This window comes from Perkinsus marinus (assembly GCF_000006405.1).
Source record: "Perkinsus marinus ATCC 50983 genomic scaffold scf_1104296964856, whole genome shotgun sequence".
In the NCBI taxonomy this organism is placed as follows: Eukaryota; Perkinsozoa; order Perkinsida; family Perkinsidae; genus Perkinsus; species Perkinsus marinus.
In genome coordinates this window covers 57,616-80,631 of record NW_003204538.1, presented here as the reverse complement: position 1 = coordinate 80,631, position 23,016 = coordinate 57,616, and the positions used below count along the sequence as shown (strand labels likewise).

The 23,016-nt window shown below is 46.9% G+C and overlaps 5 protein-coding genes across 5 annotated transcripts; 3 read left to right on the top strand and 2 right to left on the bottom strand.

The window, feature by feature from the left end:
• Positions 1 to 167: 167 nt before the first annotated feature.
• On the top strand, positions 168 to 2,327 carry Pmar_PMAR005912 (gag/pol/env polyprotein, putative; the record flags this gene model as incomplete). The annotated part of the gene is made up of 1 exon (XM_002769807.1): positions 168 to 2,327. One exon carries the CDS (start codon positions 168 to 170, stop codon positions 2,325 to 2,327), a length of 2,160 nt encoding a protein of 719 aa, XP_002769853.1.
• Positions 2,328 to 2,873: 546 nt separating this feature from the next.
• Positions 2,874 to 3,038, bottom strand: Pmar_PMAR005911 (hypothetical protein; the record flags this gene model as incomplete). Its single annotated transcript, XM_002769806.1, has 1 exon — positions 2,874 to 3,038. The coding sequence occupies one exon, from the start codon at positions 3,036 to 3,038 to the stop codon at positions 2,874 to 2,876; it is 165 nt and encodes a 54-aa protein (XP_002769852.1).
• Positions 3,039 to 6,267: 3,229 nt separating this feature from the next.
• Positions 6,268 to 7,041, top strand: Pmar_PMAR005910 (merozoite surface antigen 2, putative; the record flags this gene model as incomplete). The annotated part of the gene is made up of 1 exon (XM_002769805.1): positions 6,268 to 7,041. One exon carries the CDS (start codon positions 6,268 to 6,270, stop codon positions 7,039 to 7,041), a length of 774 nt encoding a protein of 257 aa, XP_002769851.1.
• Positions 7,042 to 9,554: 2,513 nt separating this feature from the next.
• Positions 9,555 to 10,118, bottom strand: Pmar_PMAR005909 (hypothetical protein; the record flags this gene model as incomplete). The annotated part of the gene is made up of 1 exon (XM_002769804.1): positions 9,555 to 10,118. The coding sequence occupies one exon, from the start codon at positions 10,116 to 10,118 to the stop codon at positions 9,555 to 9,557; it is 564 nt and encodes a 187-aa protein (XP_002769850.1).
• An 11,968-nt stretch (positions 10,119 to 22,086) lies between these two features.
• On the top strand, positions 22,087 to 22,717 carry Pmar_PMAR005908 (hypothetical protein; the record flags this gene model as incomplete). The annotated part of the gene is made up of 1 exon (XM_002769803.1): positions 22,087 to 22,717. A coding segment is annotated over one exon (631 nt), but the record flags the coding sequence as incomplete, so codon positions are not given.
• Positions 22,718 to 23,016: the final 299 nt, after the last annotated feature.

Sequence of the window (23,016 nt, the reverse complement as noted above, 5' to 3'; positions counted from 1 at the left end):
CCAGTTATATTCGATTATCAGTAAGGCCTCTCAAACGGATGCTAGTCTCGACCCACTCAGCAGCGATGCGAGGACCCCATTGAGGTCTCTAGGTCATCTCTACGTCCGAGGACTCCCAAGCCTCTATCTGTTTCGACCATGGGCAATCGCGACCCTTCTAGTCACGGATGCAAATGTCGATAATTGGGGCTGGTGTTGCTATACATGTCATACAAGTACCAATCGACTTTTCTCAAAGAGCGAATCTGTCGGAATTTCGGATCAGCTTCGATGATCTGACCAAGCTCTGCCGACAAGAAAACATTGTCTTGGAACGAGATGGCTACAAGATACTGTGCCTTCCAGCTGTTTTCGACGGTGGCTCCTTTCATAGCAACTCCTTCCCTGGCTCCTCATTGGCTATGACACGGTCGTCTACTTTCCGCGAAAGGGCGGCCCAAATCCTCTTCGCTAATCGTAACTCGGGTATCTTGGCCGGTCTGGTATATGGGGTCACGGACAACGTTAATACTACTCGTGAATGGCAATCGGCCATCACTGACTTCTGTGGAGCATGGCACTCTCTCTACTCCAATTACATCTCCAACGTTGAGAAAATCTTGTGGTTGCCAAGAACTTCTTCTACGGTGGCTCTTATAGATCACTTGGCTCGTGAATGTGGCAGTCAGGTCAGCAAGGACAGTGTCACGGAGACTAAGCATGTTGATTTGCGAATCGCCACCCCCGAAGACGTTGGGGATGACGACTCTACTAGCAGCGATACCGACTCTGAAGATCACCCTCAAGCCTGGTCCAACGACGTTAAGGCCTACTTAGACTTATCTACACTCCGTACAGTCTCGTCTACCGACCCCGAGGCTCTAAACCTATGCAAGAAGCCTGGGTATTTTTGGTCCAATGGCACGCCAGGTTTACTCCTCCGACGTATACGGCATGATCTAGGGGGGCGAGTGGTCCTGCAGGTTTTCATCCCGAAGGAGTTTCGAGAGGCTCTGGTGAAAGAAGTTCACCTCGAGAGTAGCCATGGTAAATCGCCGAATGTCGCTTCACGTCTATCAAGCTTCTGTTGGTTCCCCGCTATGAAGCGTTTCGCTGCACAAGTGATCCGCCGCTGTGATTCCTGCCAACTCGTCGACCCTGACGGTCAACAGTTACCACCGCCTGGTTCTCGTAAGGTCGATGCCAAGAGTTGGTTCGAAGTTGGTATAGATTTGATAGGACCCGTAAGGGCGTCCAGCGGATCCGACTCATCCTCTATAACAGCCAGTCTTCTCACGGCAACATGCGCCTACACAAGCTTCACGGCTGTATTCCCTCTGGCTGGGTCTTTCAAGGCTCAAAACATATGCGATGGTCTATCGGTCATCTTCAACCGCTTCGGCTATCCTGTAAGACTACGATGCGATCGAGCCCAAGCTCATCTCAGTAAGTATATGACGGAGTATTGCCGCTTACATGGACTACAAATAAAATATTCTGCTTCGAGGGCCCCTTGGACACTCGGTTGGGTCGAGACTCGCCATAGGGTTATAAACTCCACGCTAGCTAGAATGCTTGAAGGATCGGGCCGTTCATGGGACGACCCTGTCGTTATCGCCATGCTGGAGAACTGCATCAACTCGTACGGCTTGGATTACGAGGGCGCTGAGAACGTTAGCCCTTACGAGCTCATGTTCGGCTTCACACCGTGCTCTGCCCTACAGGCACGGCTCCGTATCGAGCAACTCGACTCTGACTTCGATGATATCGAGACCGATGATCCGACCGAGTTGACATCTATGGCCCGCAATAGAGCCCTCCGTCTAGACAGGCTTCAACAACGATTTATCTCGATATGGCAAGACCGTCGTGAGCGTGCCTTCGAGACTGCTTTGAACAAGAGCTCCAAGCACCGCAGTGATCGTCCCATCAGCATTGGCGACAGAGTCCTAGCTTTGGGCCGTCGCGAGCATAAATGGAGTCGTCGTTTCCGTGGTCCTTTTAAGGTGACTCGTATCATTGGTAAACGTATTGCTGTACTGGTACATGAAAGTACTAACGTTGTGGAGGAACACCATATTAAAAACTTGAAGCTCTTCCGAGAAGACGACGATATTCCGGACGAGGGTGTCCTCGATGTCGATGATGATAGTCGTATGGACGGATTGGTCTCCGATGACCCTGAGGACCTGATTCACGATAAGACCGTGCCCGACGATGATTCTCGAGTTGCTCAAGATGGGAGCAACAATTTTCCACCTCAGCCGAGGCCACAGAGAGCTGCTAAGGAACGTGCTTTGCAAGCTCTGCGAGCGCATGATTGGAATGGTGATGATGACGATACGTAATTTTTCGCTTATGGGTTTTGACCATCACTCGATCAGTGTACACGCTTTTATGGGGGGCGAGGCTGAGCGATGTATTCTCATTTTTTTCTAGTCTGTCCCTATGTTATTCCCATAGTAGTGAGACACGCTCCATCGTGACGTGACGTAGTTTCACGCAGGAGCGCTATGCACATGCGTGCTGCGCGCTGAAGCTCATTGCTCATTAGTCGATTAACTTTCGTCTTCTTCGTCCCGACTTCCCTATGCCTCCTGCGCGTCGTGTTCCCGGGAAGTCCTCTAACTCGAACTCTAGGTCACAGGGCTCTAACAGCGCCAACAGCTCACATGGACCCTGAAATTAATTTGATGATACTAGCGTCGCCAGTCAGATTCATGTATGTTGGTGAGTGCCGAATGCACTGACAATATGTAGCATAAGAACATAGTAGTGAATCGACAAACCGAGTTCATGAAGTGGGCTTGTCCGCTCGCACGTGCGTTACCGTCGTCGTACTGCGAGGATCAAACCCCATAAGTCCAAACTGATACATCCAAACCGACGCTTTGTTATTCTCGGTTGAAATTGTTGGAGGTGTGGTTTCTGGGCTGTCCATCACCAGGCTTGGTCTTGGCGATGGCATAACTGTCGCAACCTCCCCAGATATTCTCAGCGGCCTCATCAAAATCGATATTAGCCGATTCCGAATCGAAGTGGGTCTTGAAGATACACATTCTCGTTGCCAACCGCTTAAGATCATAGCTGTATTCAAGTAAAGTCTCTGAAGGCAGCAAGACTCTAGAATTTAAGACTTGAAGTCCTCAAATACATCCTTCGTCAATAGCCGTTGTATCAAGTGGTCTGCGATCTTATTCGAATCCTTCTTATCTTCAGGCGTCATACTATCATATGCCCCCAAGACCGAATCTTCTAGAAACAACGGGACATATATATAGATCTCATCACTGGACCACCCATAGAACGCCGCAATAGTATGGTACTTCTCGAACAATGCTTCTACCTTCGCAATCGTCACAATGGGCTCGGAGTTACCTTTAACGTAGGTGCCATGATTCAGTCCACGATACTTTACGTCCAAAGATAACGCCACCAACCACAACCAGGTAATCTTATTATACCACGATCGAAACAAGGAGCTGCTACCACTTGTAGTGGTGACGACTCAATAGATAGATACTTGAAGTATAAAGCTTATGACTACGTCAGCTAGGGACTTACCTAAATGAAGACGCCTGAACGTGAATTGTGTACAGAGAGACAGCATAACCGGACAACTACACATTATCGCCTACAAGGACGTAAACACGTAAGATAATGCAGCATTAGGTATGCCATAGATTAACGGATTAACGACAAGGTTATCCGCGTACCTACGAAAAGATCAGATGACCTTCCCGGCCAGAGGCTCTTTCCGACTGATGATGGTTTGGGAGAGATTTCGGCGTATGATAAATCTGTTACGAAGAGTGAATCCATTCTAGCGCCCTTAGAATTGCCGGTTTCGTCATGCAATTTTCAACGTAGACAAGGGAATATAACACTGTTAGATTCGCAGAACTAGGACAATCATTTTTTGCCGTTGAGAACTTCGATGCTACCAACCTCGAGCTTCCAGTATTAGCCACTTCGTCCTGATAAATATTTCTTAGTAGTACATCACATATCGTTTATTCCTCCTTTAACTCGTATGTCGAGACTTCCATAATGGCAGATGCAATAGCATGTGATGGTAATCTGGGCGTGAGATGAAGCCGAGCATGAGTTATTTATTCCAGATCAGCCAAGTCATCATGCTTAGGCCACTATAAACCTGCCCACATCACCTTTCATAGTAGGTGGCGTTAGGTACAACTGAGTTAGATGAAGGAGGATCGTATGTGATCAAAGTTTGATTTCAGAGAGGATGAAACGGCTGTTGATGATGATGATGATGATGATGATGATGATGTGTTGTGTGTTGTTGTGTTGTTGTTGTTGTCTCGTTTTGACCACCTCGACCACGAGGGACAAAGCCCTAACTGGGCGACTCATATTCTATCTCGCATGCTTAATATGGTCCGCAATCTGTTACATTATGCTTTTCTTTACGTGATCTTAATAGTGTTGCTTATGCACCTCACATGTGTAGCTTCTTCGATGAATTTCGTAATAACCGTACGTCTCCCGCCTCTCTACTTAGTTTTTCCTTGCCTCCTGTCTTTATGACGGACACTTTTGCCAGAGAAACGGAGGCCTTTCGTGCGATCTCCCCGGCCAACTGCCCAACGGTACTATGCGACGCCATCGTCGACAGGCTACTTCAACTTGGTGTAACTGTCGCTGACCTTCCGACCTTGGTCTCGAAGCCGGACATGCTGAAGAACACGGTTGTTGATGTCCTCTGCCCCATTGGTAAAGCGAAAACGCAGACGAGACGCAACTCTGCTTGGTTCGTGGTCTGAGGATTGAATCCGCTTCACAAAATGCTGTTGAGGCCTTCTTCAACAAGCACGATGTTGCCGCACAAGGTCAAGTAGAGAACATGGAGCGGATCTCGAGACGTCATGGTCGTGGTTCCCCAGGTTTGGTAGTCGACCAGGCTAAGTGAAACTGCTGAGTGAGTTTTTTGCTACCTACCGAGAGGTAAAACTAGGCTCCGATCGTTCCACAGGAGACAAGAAGCCGGTAGTGGATGTCAGCGGCAACATCCAATGGATTCGCGACCCGGCCGATGGCCGACGGCCATTGGTGGCCGCAAACCTCGCAATCTCAGTTAACCGTTGTACGTCCTTCTCCCTATCGTATTATGTATCGATACTAGCTGCAACGTGAATGGAGGCCGCTGGGTGTTAGCAACTGCGACGGCAACCCCCCAACAAAGAGAGATTGGCGAGAGCTCCGCCACCTGGTGAGTGCCCTGGTGAATTATAGACTCGCAATCGGTGCCGTTTCGCTGAAGCATCTTCGCAAGTGTCGTTAGCCCAATAGCCATAAAAAGGACACGGTGGTCAGGAAAGGGTTGCCTCCGACTAAGAAGCAAAGGTCGTGATTCTCGAGCCCTGTCTATAATCGGCGGGTGGGGCGGGCAAGCCGCACCACCGTGATCCTCTTACCAACTAGCATGAGCCCATGTTGGTTCTCCAGTGTCTGAATTCCGATTGCTGATATGCTGAAGACTCTGTTGATAGCGAGTTCAAATGCAGAGGTTAGATATACTAGAATCTCTGATGTATCCTTGACAGCTCAATGTGTTCTTATCAAGCTTCACATGTGTGACATCGACCAAAGTCAGGGTAGGTGCAATCGGAGGGCAAGCTTGTTACTCGCGTAGCTGGATTATAGGGATAAATCCAACTGTGGTCCTGTGTAGATGGCCAGCCGCCCAGCCAATAAGGTTTATTCAGCTGAGCAATTATTCTGAGATTATGGCTTGACAGAAAATCGATTGGACAATGAGGAAGTTCTAGTCTGACCCAATGAGGAGTCATGAACTGTGGGCTACAGCCACGCAGAGTTAGAAGACGTTCACGAAGCCTGATCGCTGCAGGTTACACTGCCCGTTGTAATCTAGAATATATTCCCCTAAGCGCTGATAGTGAGCGGCGACGAGCGATTGCCCTGCATGATCATCACATTTGCCTTGGCAATCAGAACGAGCCGCTAACCCGAACCAAGAGTTGGATAATCGGTCGAAATGATGCTTACGAGAAGTCGGCCGAATTCTCCGAAGAAGAGTGGCTGAGAACGCTGTATATGATGCAGTATCTGTGAAAACGGTTGTGAAACGATTGGGCAAGATAGACATCGCGCGCGCTACTGTTCAGCTACAGCGAACGATCAACATTGAACTCACTAGGGCTTAAACGGTTTGCCTAAATAGCACCAGGCTATGGCGTTGGCATAGGCCCTCGCAGGCCCAGTCTGGTTCCGCACTTCCGGCAGTTTTTCTCACATTCGTGCACGATGACTATCCGTTCCTTCTCCTCCATTATCGTCTGCCTCAGTGTTCTCCAGGACATCACATACGTGATGAGCAACACCACCGAGTGCGATGCCGAGTGTGCCGCCACCTATCCCGGGTCGTATTGTAAATACTGGCAGACACCTAGCAGGTGCTTTGGCTCCAACGTCCCTTGTTACTGCGGGTCGGGTGAGATAAGTGAAGTTCCCCGTAATTGTGATGCTGGTTGTGCCTCGGATACTCCTGGCTCCTACTGCAAGTACTGGGCTACACCAAGCACCTGCCATTCATCCAATGCGCCATGCACTTACGAGGCTGCTGCAGTTACCACTACTCCAAGTGAAGCCACCGATGAAGTCACTGAGACCACCACAATCCAGGACGGCACAACAGCCGCTCCCGAAGAAACCAATACGGCCACTCCTGCTGCTGTTGACACTACCGGAATGGTAACTACAGCCGATGCGGCTGATGTTACTACCGACGCTCCTGTCGAGCCTACCACTGTTGCACAAACGACGAGCACAGCAGCTCCCTCGGAAGTAACCACATCTTCGGATGTTACTGGAGAGGCCTCATCCACCACATTTGCTGCTACTACAACAGACGACATCGCCACTAATCTCGCGACTACAGCTGACTTCCCAGTCACTACTATCAGTGCCACCACCAACGTTGATGTCACCACCGAAGCCTCAGCGACAACGACTGAGGTGGCCGACTCTCAGGCTACTCCCAGCCCGAGTGTGTGGAGACATTTTGGAATGAAGTTTTGAAGTGTTTAATGGACCGCATTTTGACTAACCCGCGGTATCGCATGCGATCTTGATAACGAGTGAATGAGTATTGATCGAAAGAGTTGCGTCAATAGAGTCGTTCGGCTTTCACATCGCATCGCGAACTCGAGGTTACCACGATAGGCACAAGGGCCGGACTCAGGGAACTCGTGGAGGATATCATGGTACTCATCATCTTCTTCGCGGAGCTGGAGTCAAACATCTTGGTATCGATGACTACACTGGATAGTAAACTGCCTAAGGCCATCCCTAGTGGTGTTGAAGGTCATCGTGAGAGAATCGGGACCATCACGCTTGTAGATGAAGCTCCCCCGCATCATCCGGGAATGCTACGGACCGTAGCCTACGGTTGGAAGGTTAGGATGCGAGAGCTCATGGTTGTTGAGGAAAAAGCACAACGGGCTCATAACTCATTCGTCATGGGAGAAACCAAGCCAGCTCATTTGGGAGAGGCTACAAGCTAGCAGTCAGAAATACGATTCACTCAAAGAATTTCTCTAGGATCCTTGGTGGAGACTCCCCACGGAGTGATATAATTCTCTGCTTCGCTCAATGTCGAAGTCGATCGTGTCTCGAGGGCTCCCAATTAACGGAGGCAAATCCTTTAGAAGGTCACAAGGAAGTCTGATATCATGCTATACCCTCTGAAGGCTTGACTCAGCATCAGCGAGCTCGACTTCCTCAGAGGGGCAGCTATGCCATGCCAATGTTTACCTCAGTTCAGTCGATTTTCAAGAAGCATGAGTTCGAGACCAATGTCCTGACCGAAGTAGCTCCGGTAATTCAACGAGTTGTATTATATTACTGCCCAAAACTCTGGCTTGTATTGGACACCAGTACTCGAATGGGATACCTGCCCCAAGCTAATGATCCCCACAATTCGTCGAATCTGAGGTTACTTGGTCGTACAGACGAAGTTAATCTTCCAATCACGTGATCCTGCCGAACTGACTATAGGGTATGTCTTGGGATGGCCCGCCCGATGGAATTTGTCATACTAAAAGCAGAATAGTATTTTAAAATGGTGTAGACACCTTAATGGTACGGAGGCATCCCTTGGGGATGGCATAGCACCAATAATGAAAGAAGCCTTGTTGAGCAGCACTACGAGTACTGTTATGATTTCGACACGAATTCACTGATGTTTATCTTCGTTGTGTTGGACAGTTGTAATGAGGAAGAGACGCAAGGCATCAGACTATTGATGAATGAGACGACGTCCTCATCTACTTTTAGCTATCGATTCAACAATATCGTGTCAATATCAATGGAGAAAGTGAGCGTCATCCAATGGGCACGAAGGGAGTTGTTAGCGGATGTTACTATCATCTCGGACCTCAAGAGCCTGTTGTAGACGACCTGTACTTTTGTGTCGCTATGTATAGCCTTCGACCCACTGCGAAGCTATGATCGTTTAATATCATGAACCGACCCCTCTCTCAATGCAAATCCACCGCCAGCCTCCTCAAATTTAAAATCAATTAACATCCATGATACAAGAATCGCTCTGATTTAGAAGCATTGTGTTTGGGAAGGGCAATATGATAGCCTCCGATAGTGTCACCTGATGATCTAGTGGATCGTGAACATGCAAATCGTTCAGATATGTAGATGGGTGCTCAGGAGTGCATTTTTGGTAGATGATTCGTTATGTGGATGTTGATTGTATAAACAGCTCCGACATAAACCAGTTGGCTGATGTGGTTGATGGCTGAGGCGTGATGGCTGAGAAACTCGAACGGGCACTCTACTGATGTTGATGAGCAAACCGTCGGTACTCATGGGAATGCTTAGACCTGAGAGCTTGATTCTCGCAGATGGGAAACTTGATTCTGATGGTAAAGCGAGCTTGAAAACCGGTGGGTGGCAAAGACAGTATCAAAGGGGATCTCATGGGTCCCCCGAGAAATACAGTAATGCATCTCGTAAATCCAGGATCAGCAACGATAGGGAAGTTTTGGTCAGGAGAGGATGTAGATGATGAGACTAAGTCAGAACCAAGTCAGGAATGAGTCACCATTATGGTATAGTAGAGGGCGAACTATCTCTCGGCCAAAAGAAATCTTTGGTGCTTTCTATCACAAGGCCGAGTATATTCTTTTTTCGTGACAGAGCTTCATTTTCGAGATATTCGAGTGGAGCTCAAGATTAGAAGCTTCGCTAGAAATAGTAGTTGATAACTAACCGTTTAGGAATCAAGGAGATCGTTGAACCACTATCCAGGATCATAGACAGAGCCATGTTATCACACCATGTAGAAATTTGACTCTGCGAATTCCGGAGCACGTCTGATCCAATAAGATCATGCTCCTTCACTCGTTTCCCATCACGGGATCCTCATTGTCCTCGTCATAAGCCAACTTGTCATCTTCCACCATATAAGACCGATCAATATCAACCCGACCTTTATCACGTCCTTTTTGTTGCGGGCCAGCAGTACAATCCCTGGCCAAATGACCAAGGTGACCACAAACGTAGCACCGGTTATACCATTACGGGTCTTGTTGTGATCGGATACCAGCAGCCGAACTATTTACCATAACCGTAGTGTTCTTCAAGAGTGGCAGAAGAACACATTCTTCTAACGTAGGCAACTGCAGTACCCTCCGTTTACTGGCAATCTCCTGAGGTATACCCCTCAAAAACTGACCTTTAGCCACACCATCAATCACAGTATCTGATACCGAAGTACCTTCAACTGTCAACATTCTCGTTGCCAACCGCTTAAGATCATAGCTGTATTCAAGTAAAGTCTCTGAAGGAAGCAAGACTAGAATTGAAGACAGGAAGTCCTCGAATACATCCTTCGTCAATAGCCGTTGTATCAAGTGGTCTTTGATCTTATTCGAATCCTTCTTATCTTCAGGCGTCATACTATCATATACCCCCAAGACCGAATCTTCTAGAAACAATGGAACATACTTATAGATCTCATCACTGGACCACCCATAGAACGCCGCAGTAGTATGATACTTCTCGAACCATGCTTCCATCTTCGCAATCGTCAGTCCCTTACTAGACAATGGGCTCGGAGTTACCTTCAACGTAGGTGCCATGATTCAGTCCACGATACTTTACGTCCAAAGATAACGCCACCAACCACAACCAGGTAATCTTATTATACCACAATCGGAACAAGGAGCTGCTAACACTTGTAGTGGTGACAACTCAACAGATAGATACCTGAAGTATAATGCTTATGACTACGTCCACAAGGGACTTACCTAAATGAAGACTTACCTCAGCGTAAATTGTGTACAGAGGGATAGCATAACGGGACAACTTGCACATTATCGCCTACAAGGACGTAAACACGTAAGATAATGCAGTATTAGGCATGCCATAGATTAACGGATTAACAAGGTTATCCGCGTACCTACAAATAGATCAGATTTCGGCCAGAGACTCTTTCCGACTGATGATGGTTTTGGACAGATTTCGGCGTATGATAAATCTGATCTGCAATTTTCAACGTAGACAAGGAAACATAACACTGTTAGATTCGCACAACTAGGACAATCATTTTTTGCCGTTGAGAACTTCGATGCCACCAACCTCGAGCTTTCAGTATTAGCCACTTCGTCCTGATAAATATTTCTTAGTAGTACATCACATATCGTTTATTCCTCCTTTACCTCGTATGTCGGGACTTCCACAATGGCAGATGCGATAGCATGTGATGGTAATCTAGGCATGAGATAAAGCTGAGCATGAGTTATTTATTCCAGATCAGCCAAGTCATCATGCTTAGGCCACTATAACCCTGTCCACACCACCTTTCATAATAGGTGGTGTTGGATACAACTGAGTTAGATGGAGGAGGATCGTATGTGATCAAAGTTTGATTTCAGAGAGGATGAAACGGCTGTTGATGATGATGATGATGATGATGATGATGATGATGATGATGATGTTGTTGTTGTTGTTGTTGTTGTTGTTGTTGTTGTTGTTGTATGGTCCGCCATCTGTTACATTATGCTTTTCTTTACGCGATCTTAATTGTGTTGCTTATGCGTCTCGCATTCATAGCTCCTTCGATAAATTTCGTAATAACCGTACGTCTCCCGCCTCTCTACCTAGTTTTTCCTTGCCTCCTGTCTCTATGACGGACACTTTTGCCAGAGAAACGGAGGCCATTCGTGCGATCTCCCCGACCAGCTGCCCAACGGTACTATGCGACGCCATCGTCGACAGGCTACTTCAACTTGGTGTAACTGTCGCTGACCTTCCGACCTTGGTCTCGAAGCCGGACATGCTGAAGAACACGGTTGTTGATGTCCTCTGCCCCATTGGTAAAGAGAAAACGCAGACGAGACGCAACTCTGTTTGTTTCGTGGTCTGAGGATTGAATCCGTTTCACATGGTGCTGCTGAGGCCTTCTTGAACACGCACGATGTTGCCGCACAAGGTCAAGTAGAGTACATGGAGCGGATCTAGAGACGTCATGGTCGTGGTTCCCCAGGTTTGGTAGTCGACCAGGCTAAGTGAAACTGCTGAGTGAGTTTCTTGCTACCTACCGAGAGGTAAAACTAGGCTCCGATCGTTCCACAGGAGACAAGAAGCCGGTAGTGGATGTCAGCGGCAACATCCAATGGATTCGCGACTCAGCCGATGGCCGATGGCGATTGGTGGCCGCAAGCCTCGCAATCTCAGTTAACTGTTGTACGGCCTTCTCCCTATCGTACTTTGTATCGATACTAGCTGCAACGTGAATGGAGGCCGCTGGGAGTTAGCAACCGGCGACGGCAACCCCCAACAAAGAGAGATTGGCGATTTTTTATCTCATTCCTTCATCTACTCCCGAGTATTTGAGCTGCTGCGTTGAGTTTGATTCATGCCAGGGCTTCTTGACAGATCAGTCAGTTCATGCCTTCTCGAATGCATCCAGCCGGAGATCGGCGGCGGCAACCTTCGGCGCAGAGGCCGTGACCGCTACCGGCTAAGTCGATCGAGGACAGTCCAAGTAGAGTCGTCGGATCCCCCAGCTGAACCTTTTGTTACAGGCGATGCGACTTCTGAGACTCATTCCTGGGTCACAAATGCGATTGAGATCTTTGCTATGACTGTAGACGAATGCATACCCCCGGTTGATGGAGCCGGATCTCAAGCGCATGGGAACACTACGGGTTACCCGAAATCAAGCGTCAGTGCAAGACTCATACAACGGAGATTCTCAGTCTTCCAGATGTTGCGAGTTGATGATGTAGAAAATTCCTACATCACCAACTACAACATTAAATTGCGTGATTCCTGATAAGCTGGCTGCTACTAGCAGCATCGCTGTCGAGCCATTACGACTAATGGTGACGACCACCACACCGCAACGATCACCAGAAACTGAATCTGGGATGTTGTTCCCAGAGACCTCCGCTTGCTTGAATGGTGTTTCCCTCCCCGCGTGACTTAGGGATCCTAGGTGAAAATGATGTCCTAACTGTGTCCTAAATCATGACTCGTGATCACGGAAGTAATGTGAGCATCGGACGCACGGTTTCTCTGGGATTGTTGGATGAGTAATGGGTGACATTGCCTATGTGCCTGCGTGTTAGGCAATGTGACAGTTTTGTCTTAAACCAATGCACGGCGTGTTGTGATGTTCGGTGTTACCACCGCCTTCTGCTGCCTAGTTTGCTAACACTCAGTCTCACCCAACACTCCCAAATAACTAATGCGATGCGGTGAAGCGTGCCTCGAAACTCTTAAAATAGAAGACAACCACAATCAGGCGGCACAGCCTGTCCAATAACAGGCTCATCAGCTCGCCATAGACCTCGGATGCTCGTCCCGGACGAGTCGTCCTTCTTGGCTGCGATCATAACCACAACTGACCACATCATTTATCATCTGGAACAACTGAGCAGCCATAGATCACTTCTGATTTCGTCGTATCCTGAGGATACTATCCTCCGCATTTAGTTGCTCAGAGGAGTCGTTGACATTCACAGGGACGATCTCCGCCTAGCCAATCATACCACCTCTAGACATATCCGGCCAACAAAGAGCATCTTCATCACCAGGCAACCACACAGATTTATCAACATACTGTAGGCTTCGAAGAGCTCCCCGATCGACACACCAGCATACGGTTCCCAAGCATAACCAAAGTCATCATGAATATAAGTTTCACAGAGATTAGCATCGGCTTCCAAACTGATAGTATGGTTGCCACGCAGAGCAACAAGGTTCTCGGACACACATTGCACTTGAGCTCCTCGATATCTTGGAGTAGAGCTTCTCAGTTGCTCTCTTTTCCTACATACTCCGCCACAGGGCCGAACCGGAAGAAGTCTGTAGGTCTTTCCCGCAGGATGCATAAGAAGGAAACTATCACAAGGACTTATATCATAAAGTCGTTCCTCGAATTAGAGCTGGGCAACCATTGTCAGAGTCCAAGGTCATCACTCCTAAAATAGCGCCATACCACGATGCTACATTGAAATCTGTGACAATCAACCTAGTTATACAATGAACTAAATACAAAGGTGTGAAGCCACTCATGAAACACGGATCCAACGCATGTGACACAAGTGTCTGTTGCTTGACATACGGTATATCAAGCAACAGACACTTCGTCCCACTACTCATCACCCACAGCATCATTATTCCGCAGAGACCTCACGAGACCACTGAGACAGCGGAGAGCATCTTGATCACCTAGCTAATGGCTGAACCACTGGAACACACCAGTCCACTTTCTTAGGAACTTGAGGTTAGCAGGTGAGGACTTACACTTCTTGGTGATGATCTTTCACTCCGCTTCGAAACCAGCACAAGGTCGGTCTTGTTGCTGTGGACAGGAAATAAGTAAAGGCAACCCACTCACGCCCAGAAATCTGACGGCCAGAAAAAAAACCAAATGATCGGTAGCCCGCTGAACTTCAGAATTTGGGCATTCAAGACCAAGACTTCGTACTACTCGTATAACGAAACTTCGTTAACAGTTGATTCAGTAGGTCTGGCTACTATACGATCATCTCATAAGTTACGAGGACTACAGTCAATATTCAGCCCTCCGAGATTCAACGAGAGCCAATTAAGATCCCTGGTATGTTTAAATCATTCCGTGATTTATACAAACGCATCAAAATATGCCTACGGAACTGCTATAGTTGCTGGCTTAACTTATATAGGAGATTCAACGGAATTGCGCCGTTTAGGTGATAATCGGCATATTAAGTTGGCAGAATTAGATGCTCTCATATATGGTGTCTGCAAGTTAGTCAGCAGATACCTTGCCGCTCTTCAGCTGCAGCGTCAACTCAAATTGACCGTTGAATGTAATAACTTCACTGTCGTACCCTGGTTATATGGCCAAGATGCCAGACACTAGCGCCAAATCTATGGGTTGAATAGCGCTATTGTGGAAGGACGTACCCGTACTCTTCACGATACTTGCAAAACATGAAACATTATACTTAATGTTCAACATACTGCAAGTGAGCATAATCTTGCAGATCCATTAAGTAGGGTTCAAGCTTATACCGTCCCTCCACGATCCCAGCCACTCACAGAGAGCGATCTTATTGCAGCCATTATTCCATCCCTACCGCTGAATACTCGAGATATTTTTGGCCGCTTGATATTCGCAGAGGATACACGCATACAATCTATATTCGACTGTATTTATAAACATGAAAGAGCGAACGCTCTCCAGTGATGCTAAAAACCGGACAGTATGGGAGCGTCGGATTCGACTGGCCTGTGATGTACCGCCTCTCCGCGGCCGGAGGAAGTCGTTGTAAAAAAAAAAGAAAAAAAAAGAAAAAAAATGAAAAAAAAAAGAAAAAGAAAAGAAGAAGAAAAAAAAAGAGAGAAAAACATTGTACTATTAGCTACTATTGTATTATCGAATAATGAAGACATTTTTACTCTGGTCCGACAATAACACTGATTGTCGTGTACTGTGTATAGTTTGCAGACTAAGGCCTACTGGCCGTCACATTCCTTACCAAGGCCTGGTCAGCCTCTTTATACTTCCATTGTTGACCTTATAAACTCTGTCGAATCCTCCGAGGCTTTGCAGAGTCGCCTGGCCGAATAGCGGCCGTGAGCGAGAGAGAGAGAGAGAGAGAGAGAGAGATTGTCTCACTAATCGACAATTGGACATCATACCTTGTCACTAAAGCGGTTTGTTATCTCTCTTATACTCAAAACGGTCTTGATGTTTTTCGCTCTGTGTTTGAGTTTTTAATACAGTAGCGGAGAAGGTTCGCAGTGATGCCGGTATGCACTTCAACTCTACAGAGTTTAACGCTGAGTTGAAGCGCATTAGCTGCGTTGTTACTGCTTCACCAGCATGCAGCTCATGGGTGAACGGGAAAATTGAATGTACTCATCGAATATTAGACGAACGTATTAGATGCAGTATTCCTATGCATCTTACATTCCAACAATTCAAAAATTTCATCCATTGGGCCACTTAATGTTAAAACACAGTACCTTCGGGATGTACAGTCCACATGAAGTAATCTTCACTTACCAGCCATGGATCTTCCCCCAGTTACCAAATATTTATTGACCGGCTCCCGCTACATACAGCTTCTTCGAATTCAACATCTCCGTCAATTTACAAACTTGCTCAAGACCAATGAAGTCTGGCTCATCCGCAAGTTCTCGCATGTGTATGCGTGCATCTCATTAGCTATACGGCGGTTCCCCTTGCCTCTCTCTTTCCCTCTCCTCTCCTTACGTCCAGTTCAGAGACACGTCACGCCGTAGGAAAACCACATTCGCGAAGATTATGAAGTTTGGGTGCCGCAAACTATTGTCTTCGTCTCGTCGAGATGGATCGCTCATCTCAATATCCACTCTCTGGAGCCTCGTTCGTAGAGCGACGCAGGACGGCTTCTCTCCTCTGCGTCCTATCATATTGCGCCAGCTTGCGTGTCGGGTCTGAACTGCTCTGTCTCTTTATTGAACTACTGGACTGTGATGTGGGCCAGCGGAGGGTGCTTCACAATACAAGAGAAAACCTTTGCCATCCACGACATTGGAAAGCAAGTCAAAATAGTGCACAATCTCGATTCGCCTAGTGTCCACGAGATTGCAATGTCAATTAAAGAGACCCATCGAGCACCTCTTCCGGTCCAACGAAAATCTCGGAATGATGAGCAACGTCTTCAAGACGCTACTCTGTTGGTTCACTACCGTCATTCTGGTAGGAAGCTGCAAGGCCAACTCGGATAGTGAATGCGACAGAGTGAAAATGGGACCACTACTCTTGCATTTGCTGAGCTGTATTCAGGGCCTGAATCTCAGGCCATCACAAGAAAGTTTTTCGATCTCGCGATCGAGCCTCGGGTCTTCATGATGTAGCCGAGTGATATAATCTCATTTGTCGATTTACTCTGGCAGGGACAATCCATGCCTAGAATCATATTGAAGGTCAGCAAATATTCTGACGATATCAGCATCCGAGCTAGCGAAGGAGCTGTCGGAGTCCGCCGCAAATCCCACAGTAGCTACAGGGGCAACCTCTCGAGCGTGAACAAAGTTTGTTCAACAAACGCCGTAGTCACTGACCACTGGTCAGGGACAACATCAAAAAAACTAAAGGCGCCACGAGCCGTCCAATTAGAAGCTCCGTAGCGGCACAGAGCTCACATCCTCGTCCTAGCCCAAAGATCAGAAGTGACGACTAGGATTACGTTCTAATTCGGATCTACGGGGTTCTAGTCCCGATCGGCGACAGGTCATGATTCCTTGCTTCGCTGATTCGTTCATTTGGTTCTTTTCTCTCTCCTCTCTGCTACGTTGGTGATTTCAAGCAGTGCATCCGAAGTCTCTCCGTGAATGTGGCTCAGAGAGCGAGGACCACGGAGGCAGCAAGCGGCTCCCAAGTTGCATCCCGGAGTACGACCCGAAGATCATCGACTGAAGTTCTTCTTACGAGAAATTCCTCCTGTACCTCGACAAACAGCCGCTCTTATTGAGTCATCAAACTGAACTCTCCGCGTGAGAGAAGACTTCTCCCCATAATTCTAGGTCAGCGAGAGTACGCTGTGAATTCTCCAACATTCTCCGACTCTTGCTTTGAAGGATGTGGTATGACTAATTGAAACAGACTCGCACAACTCATGTACTCGCTCTCCATCTCCGTGCCTTTTTCCGATTTTATTTTATCCTCTTCATCTCCGTGCCTATGGGGGAAAAGCGATGTCGCAAGACGAAAGCCGACTATCGCCGCCACTAGAGAGCTTGCAAGTTGGAGGGGTGTCCCGTCAAGTTGGCAAAACTTCGCGAGCTGCGCTGGATAGAAAACACTCCGGAGGGAGAGATGACAGCTAACAACTCTATGAGAGGAGCGTTAAACTCGACGCAAAGTTATTAGATAACTTTCCCGGGATAAATAGCGGCCAACTCGATGGATCATCTTCAAGCTGCACCCAACCGCAACTTGCGGTTGGGTCCGCAAGCACTCCTTCGGAACGGGCCTAACCTTACCGTATCTCTCGAAACAGCCATCGGAATTCTCTCTCTAAGTCCTCATAAGATCATCCACCGCTGGAGACTCGCCATGGAAGCGGTCGGCAGCATTGAGAGTAGCAACCACCCATTTACAAGCCTCTATCCATCCCGACGTTGCGAAGACCTCCGGCAACCTGAACTTAGACCTTTTGAGAGAGCTCATACAGTTGAGTAAACCCCCTCACAAAATGATAGAACATACAGTATTTTTTCGATTTTTCGGTTATTACTGCGACTCAGGTTGTGAGATTTCGAGAAAATATATCAGAGTCGTTTCATTATTCGCTCGCTTTAGTAAAATTTCTGAAACAGTCAATTTTTCCGCGACTTCAAAAAAATAGAACCCACCAAGGTCATCTTAAATTGGCACTGTAATTCAACATTCCTGTCACTGAGGAGACACGATTCACACAAAAAGAAACTAACAATACCTTGACACTTAATCGCAAGACGCACATCGATTCGGAATCGGCTATTATCGATTTTGATGAGGCCGCTGAGAAGATCTGGGGAGGTTGCGAGAGTTATGCCATCGCCAAGACCAAGCCTGGTGATGGACAGCCCAGAAACCACACCTCCAACAATTTCAACCGAGAATAACAAAGCGTCGGTTTGGATGTATCAGTTTGGACTTATGGGGTTTGATCCTCGCAGTACGCTGACGGTAACGCACGTGCGAGCGGACAAGCCCACTTCATGAACTCGGTTTGTCGATTCACTACTATGTTCTTATGCTACATATTGTCAGTGCATTCGGCACCCACCAACATACATGAATCTGACTGGCGACGCTAGTACCATCAAGGTCCATGCTCTCTGTTTGACTCGATTTGGTATCTGTGTCACAGATGATGTGTTTTGGCCAAAATCACACGGATAATCAGTCTCTGCATCATGGCTTCATAGAAGTTAAATACATTGTCGACTAGCAACTAGCGAGTAACACATCGTAGAGAGACCTGTTCTTAACGCTCCTCATTGCATTTAATACAGAAATAAATGAACGTCTTATTTGCTGCAAAGGCGAGCCTCTGCCATGCATAGTTTAGAACCAGACGAGCTACTGTTTGCTCTGCACGCTCGCTGGCCATGGGGATCAGTCTTCTTCACATCGTGCAAAGGATATCCACCAGAGTATGCTGAAGGAAGTACAATTCGGTAAATATGTATAACTTATAAAGGTATATCAATCATGCTGTAGTACAAATCGAACGTCTCTCTATTCGATGTTCCCTGAAACAACGAAGATAAGATGGCACGAGACGAGCGTTAATGTGGCAAAGAAGATTATCTATGTAACAGGTCCACCCATATCACACGCGAATCGTGTGTTTTTTTCGTCTATAGGTCCAATCAGGGACCCACTCTTTTTAAATGTGTACAGCCGGTCATAGATCTTTATTCAATCCGTCATGGGTCGCCTGAGCTTTTCCGCGCTACGTGACTCCCTGTTGCGATGCCCCAGCGATGTTGAACCATCTTACTTGAACTGCCAAAGTCTTATTCAGGGGACTGTATAGTTCTCGAACTACTCAGAAGTCGTGCTCGATTCTACCACCTAAGACAACGTCACATGGGTGCTCTGTAACACTTGCCAGAATGGGCCTATCTCGATGACGAGCTTGGCTTTGTCCCTCGTGAGGCATCCCTACCATCGTGATCGTCGATCGCTATTGGATCACACCAGGCCTGCAATCCATACCCAGTATCTGAATCCTTCATTCTCAAGGCCTCTGAAGCTTACTCCGGGACCTATCATATGTGTTCATATGATTGGAAACTTGTGGTTAGATGAGTTAACAAACCAGGAATAATTAGCAGTTGGTCAATAAGTGGCAGACTACAAACCCGAAGCGTATTACACACTATACTGATCCGGGATCGATTATGAATCGATGAGTTCGCTGGGTCGGATGCTTGGCACAGAGCACTAGACGGTCACGGACCTCACTAACGGACTATCTTGGATCCATATGCCAAGATTCACCTTTGGTAATAACTAGACGGAGAGTCCTTTCGGACATGGTAGCACCCGCGTAGACGTCGACGATGACAACAGTAGCCCGGAGTGAGGCGATGTCTTCTGTACAGTTCACTGAGCGCGAATCAGCAGGTTTTGTCGATAAAGCCTGCTACGAGGCACGTCGGTGAGTTAACTTACCTGCTCAGCTGATGGGGGCGTCACGGGTATGGACGCGGTCTGAATCGGACGTACGCAACTGTTCGACCAGGACCAAACTAATAGCCTTGTAAATAGCCAAACGCTGTAGTTTGGTGGACGTAGTACCGCTAACCAAACAAGAACTCGACATGCCAGTACCACGACGGGAACCAGAAGCAGCACTTCTCGACCCAGCGTCCAAATTGTGATCACTCATTTCATTGGGTACGCTACTCTTATATTCTCTTCTCGCGACAGAGCTCAAGTTTCGAGATCTTCGAGAGCAGCTCAAGATTAAGAGCTTCGCTAGGAATAGTAGTTGATAACTAACCGTTCAGGGACTGACGATTGCGAAGGTGGAAGCATGGTTCGAGAAGTACCATACTATTGCGGCGTTCTATGGGTGGTCCAGTGATGAGATCTATAAGTATGTCCCGTTGTTTCTAGAAAATTCGGTCTTGGGGGCATATGATAGTATGACGCCTGAAGATAAGGAGGATTCGAATAAGATCAAAGACCACTTGATACAACGGCTATTGACGAAGGATGTATTCGAGGACTTCCAGTCTTCAATTCTAGTCTTGTTTCCTTCAGAGACTTTACTTGAATACAGCTATGATCTTAAGCGGTTGGCAACGAGAATGTTGACAGTTAAAGGTACTTGGGTACTAGATACTGTGATTGATGGTGTGGCTAAAGGTCAGTTTTTGAGGGGTATACCTCAGGAGATTGCCAGTAAACGGAGGGTACTGCAGTTGCCTACGTTAGAAGAATGTGTTCTTCTGCCACTCTTGAAGAACACTACGGTTATGGTAAATAGTTCGGCTGCTGGTATCCGATCACAACAAGACCCGTAATGGTATAACCGGTGCTATGTTTGTGGTCACCTTGGTCATTTGGCCAGGGATTGTACTGCTGGCCTGCAACAAGAAGGACGTGATAAAGGTCGGGTTGATATTGATCGGTCTTATATTGTCTTATTTCGGGTACTGATTTCCTTATTCCTCATAAGGTTATATTGGACTATAGTATTTTACCCCCACGGTATGTATGTAAGAGTAAGAATGAGAACGTTCATACGGTGCAGTCGATGGATCTAAGTGATCTGCTTGCTAATGCACAAACAATGAAGCTGCGTGAGTTCTATGATATGTATGAAAAATTATGTAGGTGATGGTTGGATTACTTACCCCAATGAGTGGTATCACCAAGAATACATTTACAAGAGTGAGTATTTCGTTGTATCCGTTGGTGTAAATGGTGTAACTGGTAAGAAGAAAATATTCACGGGTATTAACCCTGGTGTTATCGTGAAGCCAACTGTGGCAGCTGTGAGGTCTCAACTGAGACTGCATCGTAAGCTCGGTAATAATACTCTACCGAGTGAGGTGCTACCTTATCTCGGAAGGTGGATAAATGCTGGAAAGTTGGTATGGCTGAGTGATGTTGATAGTGATGGAATGCAAGATATTGCCTTATATCATCCTATAGTTACTCAGTGGTATTTAGTGTATGGTTCTAAGAAATGTCGTCCAGTATTTACATATACATTACTTAATAATTCTGTACGAAGATCTAAAGTACTGATACAATTTGAGCAGAAAAAGCTCCGTGATATAATTATTTGTACGCGAGTGTTCAATCGAGTGCTTTTACGGATTTGCATGACGCTTATTTTAGCTTGCGAATCTATACGTCCAATCATCCATTGAATGGTGTTAGATTTGGTGATAAGTAATTTTTCTTCACTGCGGTTTCTTTTGGGACAAGTTATATGTAGTGCGGTTATCTTCCTGCACCTCAGATTCTAGAGTGCACTATAAGCAAGAATTTGATGAAGCAGCTCAACGAGAAAATCGAAGGAACAGCATGAGTTTTGCCGTTCGGAGTCATTCATGGATGATGTTGTTCATCTTGATGACAAAGTGAACCTTGATGATGAGTTTATTGCTGAGCCATTATCAGGGACTATTTCAGGAGACTATGACATTCACTTCAATAATGCTAAGCGACACTACATTAATGTGTTGCCCGGTGACGTCTCCACACTAGGCATTATCTATACCGACTATGGTCACTTCGTGAAGTTTCCTGATGTACAGTGGATCAAGTTTCGAGATGCCTTGACTAGTACCACAACTACTCATATGGCGACGCCTTATCACTTCTGGGGAAGCTGCCCGACCTGATTGTCACTGGTGCATGGAACAGCCTCTTTAAGCGCATGTTACAAAAGATGGTTGCTAAGGCACTTCATTCACGAGAAGTGTCATGGCGAACTACAGTGCTGAGACTACTGCAAGAGCTTCTATATGAGTGGCATAATTTGGTGCTGGAAAATGGTACGCTTAGATTACCCCGTCGTTATGATTTACGAGGTGAAATTACTGTTGTAGCGGATGCCAGTGAATGGATAGCTGCTTATGAGCTTCGGCAAAATGGTGACCTATATGATGAAGGTTCTATGGTTTTCCCGAGATCGAAAGCTGACATTGCCATCTCGGTCAAGAAACTTCAAGCCGTGTATATGGGTCTTGCTGCGGTTTATGAATTGGAGATAGCGGCATCGAAGAAGTTCATCTCTATTCATGTGCAGACTGACAACACCACAGTGGCCACAATATTGAGGACTAGAAGAGTGGTTGGTACTGCAAAGCGAGAGCCTTGTCCAATCTTGACCAAGTACTTGTCCCTCATCCAAGAATTGTACCCTCCGTCAGATTGGTCACGGTTACCTGCCGAAGTAGTAGCGACTGAGCGGAATTCGGCTGATAGACTGACAAAACATCCCTATTTTGTGAAGCTGTTGAGCTATCGTGATCATCTACAACGAGCAAGTGAGCGAGACACTCTAAAGGAGTATGATAAGGAGCCGGTGGTATCTACTAATGTGGCGAAAGGAGCTTCTGAATGGTATTTCACAATTGATGGCCACATTTGTGATTCATGTTACTCAGACCTACCCTTGGTGCTCAAGTTTGATACAGCTGATGTTGCAGAAGCCCAGGAGGAGAATGAAGATATTCAGTACGTGATTAGTAGATGGCGGAAAGGTTACTATATACAGCCATACTCTCGATTGCTGACTCATTTGTCGAGAGTGTCGCACGAACTGCGAGTCATCGATAGTCTTTTATATTGGCAATGGTCACAGGGTAGGACATCACCGTATCTACCTGTGGTGCCTCAGCGATGGCGGAAGGTGTGGTGAAGAAAGCACATGCTATTGGTCTCTCTGATGTAGAAGGTATTGTGGCTATGGTTAAGTTGGTGTGTTACTCTTTATATGGAAAGTGGCTGCTGATGCTGTAAATAAATGTGGAAGG